Source organism: Lithobates pipiens, unplaced genomic scaffold (genome assembly GCF_037356315.1).
Source record: "Lithobates pipiens isolate NorthernLeopardFrog02 unplaced genomic scaffold, aLitPip1_a1.2 Scaffold_19, whole genome shotgun sequence".
In the NCBI taxonomy this organism is placed as follows: Eukaryota; Metazoa; Chordata; class Amphibia; order Anura; family Ranidae; genus Lithobates; species Lithobates pipiens.
Genome location: NW_027507764.1, coordinates 448,610,800 through 448,624,608, shown reverse-complemented (window position 1 = coordinate 448,624,608; position 13,809 = coordinate 448,610,800). Strand labels below are relative to the sequence as shown.

At 38.1% G+C, this 13,809-nt stretch overlaps 1 protein-coding gene across 2 annotated transcripts in view; it reads right to left on the bottom strand.

Annotated features, from left to right (window-relative positions):
* The window catches only part of RP1 (RP1 axonemal microtubule associated), a 612,495-nt gene that overhangs the window by 499,632 nt on the left and 99,054 nt on the right, over nt 1-13,809 (bottom strand). For both annotated transcript variants that reach the window (XM_077492703.1, XM_077492704.1), the window contains exons 4-6: nt 7,265-7,428; nt 6,413-6,499; nt 4,638-4,770 (exon numbers count right to left, since the gene is read on the bottom strand). In XM_077492703.1, the coding sequence (XP_077348829.1) occupies nt 4,638-4,770; nt 6,413-6,499; nt 7,265-7,428 (384 nt within the window). The remainder of the gene's footprint in view (nt 1-4,637; nt 4,771-6,412; nt 6,500-7,264; nt 7,429-13,809) is intronic.

The window sequence follows — 13,809 nt, the reverse complement described above, 5'->3', positions numbered from 1 at the left end:
CTTTCTCATTTGTTTTGAGATTAATTCTCACATAGAGACAGACACCACCACCCCTCTGTTTTACCCTGTCTTTCCAAAAAAGAGCATAGCCGAGAATATTAACCATTTGCCGACCAGCCATCTTCATTATACTGCTGCAGGTCGGCACGATCCCGTGAACCATTATAGTTGTACGCCGGCTCCCTTAAGCAGGATAGCATGTGCACATGCCCGCTGGTGCCGATGCTCATGACTGCCGGGCTGAGCGATCGCAGGCACGAGAGGCAGAACAGGGACGTGTGTGTGTGTAAACACACAAATCTGTGTTTTGTTCTGAGAGGAGATTCAGATTGTGAGTTCCTAATAGCTAGGAACCACACAGTCAGCGAACACAGTTAACCTCTTGATCACCCCCTAGTGATAACCCCTTCCCTGCCAGTGACATTTGTACAGTAATCAGGGCATTTTTATAGCATTGATCGCTGTATAATTGTCAATTGTCCCAAAAATGTGTCAAAAGTGTCCGATGTGTCCGCCATAATATCGCAGTCACAATATAAATCGGAGATCCCCCCCCCATTTCTAGTAAAAAAAAGAACAATAAAAATGCCATAAATCTATCCCTTACTTTGTAGATGCTATAACTTTTACACAAACCAATCAATGTACACTTATTGTGAATTTTATTACCAAAATATGTAGAAGAATACATATCGGCCTGAACTGAGAAAAAAAAATAGCTTTTTTTTCTAAATTGGGGATATTTATTATAGCAAAAAGTACAAAATATTGTTTTTTTTTCAAAATTGTTACTCTTTTTTTGTTTATAGCGCAAAAAATAAAAACCGCAGAGATGATCAAATCCCACCAAAAGTGTGTATTGCCAGGACTGACAATTCATTGTAGCCACGAGTAGTTTTAAATTACTTTTTTTCCTTTAGAAATTTAATTTTGCTCTCAGACTGTTCGTGTCCCATAGACTTTAACAGTGTTCGCGTGTTCTGGATGCAAACCGAACTGGGGGCTGTTCGGCTCATCCCTACTCCTCCCCTGGTTGCCGCCACACACACTTGATACCATCTAAACCAAATAATTTTATCTTGGCCTCATCAGACCACAGGACATGGTTCCAGTAATCCATGTCCTTAGTCTGCTTTTGTCTTCAGCAAACTGTTTGCAGGCTTTCTTGTGCATCATCTTTAGAAAATGCTTCCCTCTAGGACGACGGCCATGCAGACCAATTTGATGCAGTGTGCGGCGTATGGTCTGAGCAGTGACAGGCTGACCCCCCACCCCTTCAACCTCTGCAGCAATGCTGGCAGCTCTCATATGTCTATTTCACAAAGACAAACTCTAGATATGATGCTGAGCACATGCATTCCACTTCTTTGGTTTACCATGGCAAGGCCTGTTCTGAGTGGAATATGTCCTGTTAAACCTCTGTATGGTCTTGGCCATTGTGCTGCAGCTCTGTTTTAGGGTCTTGGCAATCTTCTTATAGCCTATGTCATCTTTTTGTAGAGCAAAAATAATTTTTTTTCAAATCCTCAAGAGTTCTTTGCCATGAGGTGCCATGTTGAACTTGCAGTGACCAGTATGAGAGAGTGAGAGCGAACACACCTGCTCCCCATTCACACCTGAGACCTTGTAACACTAACGAGTCATATGATACCGGGGAAGGAAAATGGATAACGGGGGCCAAATTTTGACATTTTCACTTGTTGCCAGCAGTTTAGACATTAATGGCTATGTATTGAGTTATCTTGAGGGGACTGCAAATTTACACTGTTATACAAGCTGTACACTCACAACTTTACATTATAGCAAAATGTAACTTCTTCAGTGTTGTCACATGAAAAGACATAATAAGATATTTACAAAAATGTGAGGGGTGTACTCACTTTTGTGAGATACTGTATATATATATATATATATATATATCATACATGTGGATGGGTCCAGTGTGGTGCAGCAGTAATAACACACACTCAGTCCACATGCAATTAAAAGAACTTGTACTGAAATCAAAGTTAAACAGTTCACAACAAGACTTGTGAAAGGAAGCCCAATCGAGAACACTCACAGGTGACAGCAGCGTGCAACAGAGCAGGTCTCAGCCAAGCTGACAGCATCTGTCTTGAGGGGCAGAATGCAGCCTGGCTGGTCTGAGCCCAAGTAGGGAGGTTTCCAGAAAGAGTGGCAGGTCCCTATGCCTTGCCTACTCATCTGGAACCTTTCCCTGCCTTTAAAAATGTCCCTGACAGATGGGTGACCTGTTCCTACACTATACACATGCTAAATGTATGCCAAACCCAACAGCCAGGGTCTTAAATAGACTCTGCCAGACCCAAGATGGCCACCAGAGTCAAATGGCTGTGAGCATCCAACCAGATCGCTGCCCCAGTGACCTAGGAAACCACAGAGGAACCATGTACCTTCTGACTTCCTATCCCTCTGTACTGCCATTGGAGTTGAGCGCCACCTGCATATATATATATATATATATATATATATATATATATATATATATATATACATATATATATATATATATATATATATATATATTTTATATATGTATATGTTATATGTCTGCTGTTTCTGATAGTGTTGGTTTAACTAGAGTTAATTTTCAATGTAGTTTAACATGGTTTAATATAAAGGGTGGTCAAAAAGCCTGTGAGAATTGTATAACAGTTTAACAGTAAAACATTTTAGAGTGCATTTTAAATAGCCGGCATCATCAAAAATAGAAAAGTATATATAGAATTGCTGAACCACCTAAATTTTTCGCAGAGCCTGCTCTCCTGTATAGCCAGCTTGAAAGCTTCTTCTTCTTCTAATACAAGTGTGCAGTGAACGAAATTCCAATTAATGGTTAGGCATACAAATCAATACAGACTCATTTAAAAAAATATATATATATTCCAGGGTAGCCCATTTTAGTGCACAGGTCACATGTAAAAATAACCTTGTTTTTGCTTTTCTGGTTTTCTGGAGTTCTTTGCTACTAAACTGGCCACCTTTAAAAAAAACAAATCTACAGTGGAATTCCGGAAGTACATTAAAAAAATCCTTCAAAGGATCACTTATCCCAGCAAATACTTAAAGCGGTTCTGCACTCATAATAATACATTTGCCCATTCTGTTGCCTCTAGACCGTACATTTGATAATGCCACATGTTTTTTTTTTTTTATTAATCTACCTTTTGTAATTCGTAGTTTTTTATTTTCCTCCCCTGCGGCGATGGGCGGTCTCTTGCGGGGATCAGCATCATTTCCTGCTGAAGCCCGCACTGTCTCCTGGGATCTCGTCCAAGTAATTCCAGGAGACATTGCGGCTAATGCACCCGGAATCTTGCGAGATTTCGGCTAATACACCCTAAATCTCGCGTGATTTCGGCTATTACAGCCGAAATCTCGCGAGATTTCGGCTGTAATAGCCGAAATCACGCGAGATTTAGGGTGTATTAGCCGAAATCTCGCGAGATTCCGGGTGCATTAGCCGCAATGTCTCCTGGGATTACTTGGACGAGATCCCAGGAGACAGTGCGGGCTTCAGCAGGAAATGATGCTGATCCCCACAAGAGACCGCCCATCGCCGCAGGGGAGGAAAATAAAAAACTACGAATTACAAAAGGTAGATTAATAAAAAATAAAAACATGTGGCATTATCAAATGTACGGTCTAGAGGCAACAGAATGGGCAAATGTATTATTATGAGTACAGAACAGCTTTAAAAATCTTTGTGATGTGAATGTACATGCAACACACATACACGTACTTTCAATGCTTCAGAAAATAGGATTTCTGACCAAAGTAAAAAAAAAAAAAAATCTCAGGAAGCAGCGTGGGGGGAGTAAGAGAAGGTTAATCTAGGTAAGTTGGGGTGAGTTATATTTTTGGGGCAAAGTTGGGGGGTGAGTTATATTTTTTGGAAAGGTATAGTCTTCCCTTAAATATTGACAGTACTTATTTTTTTGGATACAGCCATATTCCAACAAGGCTTTAAAAAAGCTATCCAAGAACTACCGTAATTATGAAAAAGTCAGATCAAGCTGAGATTTACATGATTGCCTCAGTCAAAAGATTTTCCCACTGCCCCTGTGGAGGGTTGCAGAAACATTCTAACATGATTCCGTGCCACATGCATATTTAAAGATGAGCTGCACACTGATTAAACTGTTATGGGTGAAACACATTAGTGGTGTGGCCTCGGGTGGGAAGTCTCCGGTGTGGAGTGGAGCTTGAGGACACCATCAGTGTGAGGCCCATCTTTCTTTAAATTTGCATGTGGCATGGAGTTGGAGCGGACTCCAGGGCTTTTGCACCCAACCGTGCCACAGGACTGAGAAGAACCCGGGAGGATTTGGAGCGCCATCCTCTTTCTCCGAGAGGTATTGGTTCAGAAAACCAGGTTAGGCTCAGTACCCCTACCAATCCAAATATAAAAGATCGGCAGCCACAGGGATTCAAGAAGCAGGGAAACAACTGCACACAATGAAAAATTTTAAATTTGAAGAACGTACAAGTAGACTGCATGTAAACAGCAAGTAGAAGTGTAAAATGTCCTAAAATATTTTCCTTCAGGAACGAAAGATTTCATAGAATCAGACAGTTTAAGCTTAACAGAGATGACAATGAAATTACATTATTACCTGGCAGTTTGGCCTGGCCATGTCTCAGTACAGGAAGCTCTCTGCAGATCTCCCCATCATCCTCATCTTGAGAAAGCCAGCGTTTTACTTTAATACAGAATTGTTCATTGGAGAAACCGTTCAACAGCTGAACCTGCAGAGAACAACAAGATGAGCGGATTTGATTTCATGTGTTAATATTGTGATTCCTAAACTATTGGCTAAAATTTCCTCTAATGTCTACCTGCTGTTGTTGAATGTGCAAGCATAAAACTGCATGAAGTATGAACTTCTATTATTAAAGGAGAAAAACGTATTTGTACAAATAATCTTTATACAGAGGGGTCTTGCATGCACATCTTTGTGCGCATGCACAATATTTTAAACTGGCCAGAGTATGAGATTTTTTACACTAGTGCTTGGAATAAATTGCTACATTTCCATACATACATTTTTAAATGTAACATTAAATCATTTTAAAATAAAAATGTTGATATATGCATTCCACAGTGTACCGTTTCCAATACTGTATGTCCAATACTGCAATTAATCTCCAAATGTATAATTGTCAGATAACTTATAATTAAGAGATACAGGGACATATGCTACCATATTCTGCCTGAATTCAGTTTGAGACTTGTTTCAAGTGGGAAGCTCCCAAAGTTATCACCAAACCCCAGTGAAGTCTATGGAAGGTGAAACTAGCTATTTTTTTCTGGCCTTTTTTAAGGCTAATAGGTTAACTATTGTTGAAAAAATGGTATGGGTAGCTGTGCACTGGCATGGGAGTCATATATCAGTGCAAAAAATTATATCATTTAGCACTGAGAGGGTTTTTAGATGTGGACAACATTAAAAATACACAAATCTATTAAGTAACATGCTTGGGGTGCCTTAAAGTGGAAGTAAACCCTCCTATCGTTTTCAGCCAAGGAAGCTGCCATCTTGGCCTCCCTTTAATCTTTAACTGCCATGAAGCTGCACATGTGATCAGTTATGACACCAGCCATTGGATGGTTTGACAGTTTGGCTGAGAGCACAACCAATGTGACAGTTAACATTTCCGGCATGCCATGTTTTTTTCAAACTGTTAGATCAATGGGTTTACTTCCGCTTTAAAGTTGCACGTGGTATTAACAAACATTACAATACAGTATTTGAAAAGTGACATAAAAAAAAAAAAAAGAAAAATAGCATGGGGTTTACTTTAGTGTTCTAATTGGACTCCTATCCAGGCATGCAACCTGAGTGGTCAGGAAAAGTAGGGCAATGAGTGTGTGCCTCCCCTTCCTATTCCATAGCAAGTCACATGTCTTTCAACAGTCCCTCATAAAGGATGTGGGTGTTATTGGGAGGAAAAAGTACAGGGTACCATTAGTACCATTCATTTTTCCCAGAAAGTGGCAAATGCAAATAAAGACACCCACATAATAAAAAAGTAATTTAATTGCATTGAAAAACAAAAAAAACACAATTAAAAAAGCCAATTATGTAACATTAGTGTATGTATTGTTTAAACATGTTTTGTATGTTAAATGTATTTTAATGCAAATAGCGTAGCTAGAAGGGCGCTCTGGTTTAACTGGTGTAAAACTGCTGTGATTTTCCAAGACCTGTCTCATAGGGAGACTTGATGACAATAACATAGTTAAATATCTTTAGGTAATAAAGAAGAGTCTTGCATAGACTTTAGATTTAACTACAGTGATACATTATGTGAAAAACACATGTAGAAAGAAAACACTATGTAGTAAACTATCACGTTTTTAAAGCTGTAATGATTACAGAGAAGTTACCTCTTCACAGTGCCAGCCAGGGGATGCCCCAGAATTGGTGTGTCCAATGCGTATCTTATAAACCTCCCCAACATCTCCAATGTTAATCTGAAATATAGAAATAGCATTTTCTCTTTTGTTATAAACCAAAGATCTTCTGATTCAGTCAGCCGATGAACCACAGTAATATATAAAGGCAATAGCTATACCAAGAATAACAAAAGCAATTAAAATACTTTCCTTATCTTTAGCCAAAAATGTTGCTTTCTTTTAGCTTTGAGTAGATTAAACCCCTACTGGGGAAATGGACCCTCTTTATTTGTCCTGATCACAATTGTCATCAGAACAGAAAGTGGTGAGGCAAATTTTCTCCGAATTCCTTTGCCCAGAAAAAAAGCAAAAAGATTGCACACTAACTGGGGTTTTAATCATTTCCTACTATAACCAAAAAGATTTTGGATAAAAAACTTTAATGCATAAAATCAAGCACTCTCTCATACCTTAAATGTTATCAGAACCCCAGTGTAGGAGATCTCTTCCACCCTTATATGACATTCACACTATTGTGCAGGGTTCTGCATATATTCTTGGAAAATGGAATACAAAAAATTATTCATGGTCCACCATATCTCTTCTACTGTATTCTCCATAGAAATATATGGACTCACTTTGCCAGTTGACACAGCCATTATGACAGTGGTTTATTTCTGTCAGTGTTCTGGATAGCCCACAAGCAAAACAATATTGACTATAATTATTATTTATAGAAGAGCTGCTATAATGCTGTAAATCCAGGAAGTATTGTAGGAATGCATGACTTGCAACTACCCCGCCACTGGCTGAAGACATGTAGGTTACTTATATGATACATACATCAAAAGTATCCTCGTGACCTCTCTGGAATGCATCGTCTTGGCTACTGTACAGAAAAACAGGTGCTGATGCTCTGATATGACCATAAAACATGATGTATACTTGAGATGTTGTCCCGGAGGATGGAATATCGCTAGTGAAGATAGAAACTTTCCATTTTCCTGCTGAAAAATTAAATTAATAAAGAGAATAACAAATTGGTCAAATATAAAGTGACATCAGTTTAATGTAGTCTAGGCCATGAATATACAGTAGCCTTGTTGTATAAACCAGTGCTGTAGGTATTCCCTTTTGCTGCATTCTTATACTGCTGGCCTTTGGTAAGACTGTAAAACTGGCGGCACATGTCACTGGAAAGCTTAGGTAAGTATCTTTCTTCTGTAAGTACCAAATAAAAACAAAAACACTAAAGGAAGAAAATAGCTGGAAACTTTTGATTCTGTCTATACGTGTTTATAAAATGTGGATTGTATTCCTGTACTAATTTTTCTTTCAAAAATGCTAAATGGTTGATGAAATCTGTCCTTCATCAGGGCTGAGGGAACATAGTAGCTTTCCTTTTGGGCTTGAGTTATGCCAGGTAAATGTCTCTTGATGTTACTAGAACTATGATATAGTATATTTGAGTGCAATAGCGAAGCTGTATTGAAAGGAACGGAAATATCATGAAACTCCCTGTCAATGGTGACCAATCAGGTTAATTGGCAATAAAAATTTTGATTTAAACATTTACATAAAGATCTGTCTGAACTATAGAGAATCATGCAGTTCATGAATCCAGGCAATCATTATTTATTATAAGGTCTTTCCCTCTAAATAGGATAAATATGCATACATATTCAGTATATAGAAAGAAAAACTAATTGCAGTTTGCCTCATTTGATACCAATTTATTTCTGCACTTTTACCAAATTACTTCTGCATGTATGCTCTCTCTAATGTAATGTTTTTTTCCAATTGCAAAGACTGTAACCTATGTGATTGCCAGCCTCAGCCATTGCTAAATATTATATTACATAGACATGTGTGTAGTAGGTTAAAATGGTGTCCCCATTGTAAAATAGTGTAATTATTTAGCAAAGAAGAAAAATCAGCTTTTTATATAATTTCTTCAAACAAGGATCAGTGGACCGGTTCATCTTTACATAGTATAAGCTTACAGACATTTATGAGAAATTTGAAAAGACCAACAGTTCAATTGGCTTTACTAGGAACTAGAAATAGGAGCTCTAAGAGGCCAACTTACATACTATAATCATATGTCCCCACTAATTCTTGTGTCCAACACTTATGAATTCAGAAAGAGATCTGGAGAAGAGTTCAGTACCCAAAAATGTCCCCTTTTATTTGCACCGGGTCACATACATTCCCTGTTTCTCATGTCTGATGGAATCAGAGCTGTTTAGGAGATATTGCATGCTCCATTCATTTATAATTATGAATACGCATAAATGAGCCCCATTATTTTGGCATTTTGTTCTTCAGGGCATTTATATTTATTTTCTGTCTCTCGCATTTTCCCTCTGGGGTGGATGGGCTAATATTGTGTATGTTGTGTTGACTTTAATATTTCAAACCCAAGAGTTTAAGTCCCATCTAAAATACCATCAGAAGTAAGACTACATGGGCTGTCAGATGGTAAAAGATTAATCTGTTACTTTGTAAAGCTCTAAGCAAATTGATGCCATGTAACACAAATGAGAAAAAGAGTAATTTCTCTGCAGCTTTGTGATATTCTAGTGTAATGGATGTGATCATGAGTGTTATAAGTGAAATGCCTATTTCTGGTACTCTTATAGATATAAGTGCTTATCTTTCACTATCAGCTATCAACCTTAATCATACTCAGTTAAGATGTCTGCCAGCTTCTCCCTTCATGTGGAACGAAACTGCAAGGGTTAAAAAGAGAAAAGTTAAAAAGAAGATTGTGCCTGTTTTCGGAACCATGAGACTACACCCAAGAGGAAGAAGGGGCTGAAAACAAGACCCTATATAGCTACAATAGCCTGCTTTTCCCTTTTTAAGACATAACCCAGCTAAAAAGCTTATACTTCATCACAATAATGAATATGTATAATTTGTGGTTTGTACACGCTGTCTTTCATCTAATTTTGGATTTGATAGTAAGATATCCGGCTCATTGTATATCAGCCGGAGTTCAGGAAATAAAATAGAGAAGTATCTGAATACTGAACTGTGTCTGTGTCAGTGTTTGACTTCAAGTGTGCACACTTTTATATTGAAGATTAATTTGGCCAGGGGGGCAGAAACAAAGGTACTGAGCGGTTCTGGTTCGGTCCAAAACACTAGTTGTTTATGGAATGGAAACAATTCCATTCATCCTTTGTGTGCAATGCAATATAGCATTTTTGGAATAATCTGTTTGGCCTGTTAACTTGGAATCCTTCTCTTCTAATACAGCAGATATAGGATGGTGGCATACATGGTAAACTATAGCTACAGTGCCTTGAAAAAGTATTCACACCCCTTGAAATTTTGCAAATTTTGTCATGTTACAACCAAAAATGTAAATGTATTTTATTGTGATTTTATGTGAGTCAATACTTTGTAGAACCACCTTTTGCTGCAATTACAGCTGCAAGTCTTTTTGGGTATGTCTCTACCACATTTGCACATCTAGAAAGTGAAATTTTGCCCATTTTTCTTTGCAAAATAGCTCAAGCTTTGTCAGATTGGATGGAAAGCGTCTGTGAACAGCAATTTTCAAGTCTTGCCACAGATACTCAATTGGATTTAGGTTTGGACTTTGACTGGGCCATTCTAACACAACATGAATATGTTTTGATCTAAGCCATTCAATTATAGCTCTGGCTGTATGTTCAGGGTCATTGTCCTGCTGGAAGGTGAAGCAGTCACCCAGTCTCAAGTTTTTTGTACTCTAACAAGTGTTCTTCTAAGATTGCCCTGTATTTGACTCCCATCAATTCTGACCAGCTTTCCTGTCCCTGCTGAAGAAAAGCAGGCGATCAAATACCACAAAAAGAAAGCTCTGTTTATGGGGGAAAAAAGACAACATTGTATTTGGGTACAGTGTCGCACAACTGCGCAATTGTCAGTTGAAGTAACCCAGTGCCATATTTAAAAAAATGGCCTGGTCATCAAGGGGGGTAAATCTTCCGGAAGACAAGTGGTTAAAAAAATCATACTGCTCTGTGAAACCTCTCATCAGGGTACCCTCTATAAAACACCATTTAAAAACCTTATTGTTTCCCTTTAAGAAGCTATTGAGTTAAAGTGATCAGTGCAACCAGTCATCACAAATTCCAAGATTTCTTGCACTGGAAAAGTATACAGTTAATTATTTGACACACTAAAAATGTGATATCTATGCCCTTTGCAATGCATCTGCTAACTGACTACACGGTATACTGTATATAAATACAATTAAAAAAAAAAAAAATCTGGGAAATTCTGTGCATTTTGGAAGCACATTTTCCCCCTGATTTAGGCCGCGTACACAGGGGCGGACTGTCTGTCCAACTTAGTCCGCTGAAACGTGTTTCAGCGGACAATCCGCTCGTGTGTGGGCTTCAGCGGACTTTTTCAGCGGACAGTCTGGCGGACTAAGTCTTTCGGAATTTCCGTAATACAGTCCGTCCAAACTTGGTTTCAGCGGACAATCCGCTCGTGAGTAGGCTAGTTCGACGGACTAAGTATGGCGCATGCTCAGAAAGGATTTACACGGCCGAAAGTTGCATTGCAGTGTATTGGACGTCGAATTTCTAGTCCCGTCGTACGTGCTGTACACGTCATCGCGCAAGCTTTCGGCGGACTGTCTGCTCATTGTGTGTGGTCAAGTCCGTTCATTCAAAAGTAGGACGGATTGTCTGTCGGATTGTCTGACGAACTTAGTTGGCCAGACAATCCGCCCGTGTGTACGCGGCCTTAGACTTCCTCAATCTGCTTTGTGCAGTACCCAGTAAAAAAATGTTTATCAAGTAAAATAGAATGAAGACCAAATGAAAGTTCAAGCATTGTTAAGAAAACACTACCTGATTAAAGAGTATATAAAACTACATAAAAACCTTGCTTTTTAAATAGATAAGGAAGGTCTTCTTTTACCTTTACTAAAAGCTGCTTGACCTTTCTCAGATTTTTAGAGAAATGTTCATCTTTTATTTTATATTTAGAAAGTCTCAATTTTGGAATAATATTGAGACAATCTGAAATACTTCTATGTCATTTATGTACAACTACTAATGGCTTTTGATAAACAGAAAATATTCTGCTGCAGGCACTGAATTCCCCCCCACCGATGGCAGGAGCTGGTTCCTATCGGCCACTACTACTCTAGTCTCTACAAAGGCTCCAAAAATAGAAAGGAAGGGTGGAAACCATATTAAAAGCCTCGGAATCATTTATTGAGTCATCCAACAAATATGACTACTTCATCCGATGCACGGACCCTTTAATGAGTTTTACTCAATTAGGAGCTTATGTATTGGGTCTAATGACGTTTCTGCAGTCCAACTTTGTTTTTTTATCGTAAGAAATTTTGTCGTAAAAGCTATGACAAATTTTATAAATGTTTGTTGTTTCCTCTAACTACTACATGTTTTACTCTTTCTTGCTGTTGCTGAGTGTAAAAAACATAATGTAAAAAACATAATGTAAAAAACATAATGTAACTGGGAATTACACCACTAGTTCCACCACTGATATTTTCTATATGTACTTAACATATAGAACTACATGGAGCGACATTAGGTTACTTCATTTGGTGAGTTTGTCTCTTTTGGAGCAAAGGGACAAGCGCCAACAATTGTTTTGAGTTGTGTTTCAATGATTTTGTTCTTTCCAGTTTTAAAAAGTGTTTCATTGATATAGCACTTTATACAATACACAGAATAGAAGGGAAGAGATCAGTGAAAGAGTAATGCCTGTGATTGATTGTTTTAAACAAATTTGTGATTTTTACTTTTTAATAAAAATTACTCTAGTCCTATGAAGGACCCTGGGAATGCATTATAAAATGAGATAACTATGATGAAAAATGCAAACATTATAATACATCATAAAACATAATTGAAATGTAATGTGGATGGATGTATTGGGAATTTTAATATATTTGCAGTTATAATGCATTTTGTTTGAAAACTACAGCAGGGTAACCACTTACCGACTGGGCTTTTTCTGGCACTTTTTATTTACAAGTTACAAGTTACAGGTTAGTATTTTTTGATAGAAAATGACGTATAACCCACAAACATTATACATTTTTTTTAGCAGAAAACCTAGGGAATAAAATTGCAATTTCGTATGCCACACGGTATTTGCACAGCGGTTTTGCAAACGCTTTTTTTGGGGAAAAAATACACCTTAATGAATTTAAAAAAAAACACAAGAGTTATCCCAATTTTTTTGTATAATGTGAAAGATGATGTTAAATAGATACCTAACATGTCATGCTTTAAAATGCGCACGCTTGTGGAATGGCGACAAACTATGGCACTTAAAAATCTTTGTAGGCGATGCTTGAAACTCTTTACAGGTTACCTGTTTAGCGTTTACAAAGGAGGTCTAGCACTAGAATTATTTCTCTTGCTCTAGCGTTCACGAGGATACCTTGCATGTGTGGTTAGAATACTGTTTACATATGCATGTGCTACTTACGTACGGGTTCGCTTCTGCGTGCGAGCATGGAGGGATGGAGGTGCTTTACTTTTTTTATTTTTATAATTTTTTTACTTTTTATTTTTACACTGTCTGTTTAATTTTCTTTTTTTTAGCACTTTTATCCCTATTACAAGGAATGTAAACATCCCTTCTCTTCTTTACCTTTAAAATCAAAAGCTCAATTAAAAATATTGATCTTTCACTTTATTTTTTTTCCTTCCAGCCTGAACCAGAAGTGAAGTCATGACGTTGCTCTGGTCCTCCAAGGCCAAAATGTCCATCAAAGAGTGTTAATTCTGTGTTAATAATATGGGAGCAGACGGCCACACCATTGGATTGTTTCACAGGTAAACTTCCGGGAACAGTTAGCTTGCGAAGCACAGTCGAGTGGCGGGAGGGGGGACATCTCCTTACATCACTTGATGAACCGCTTAGATTGGTTTCACGAGAAAGCTGGCTGTCTGCTGAAAAAATGGTGCTGGGGTTATGACTGATATTTTCAGCCAATATCCCGGTAAACCACTTGCAAACCACAATGTATATATATGTATTGCGGTCGGCAAGTGTGTAAAATTCTATTCATTTATTTGAGCTTGGCCTTCAGGCACCCAAAGCATTGATAATGTCATAATGGTTAGCAACGATCCTAAAGTTGGTGGGTAGCAGCAGCCATTCCAGGCTAATAATCGCCTAGGGTACTATCAATCAAACTGGACTGAGTTTTTTTTTTGTTTACAAACACTGGACTGAGTTTTTAAATCGAATTCTGGAACTAAGCGGTTATTCTGAAATTGGGACATGGAGGTTGATGTACCAAGTATGTGTTTTTTTCATGTTAACCACTTAAGCCCTGGACCATTTGGCTGGCCAAAGACCAGAACACTTTTTGCAATGCGGCACTGTGTCCA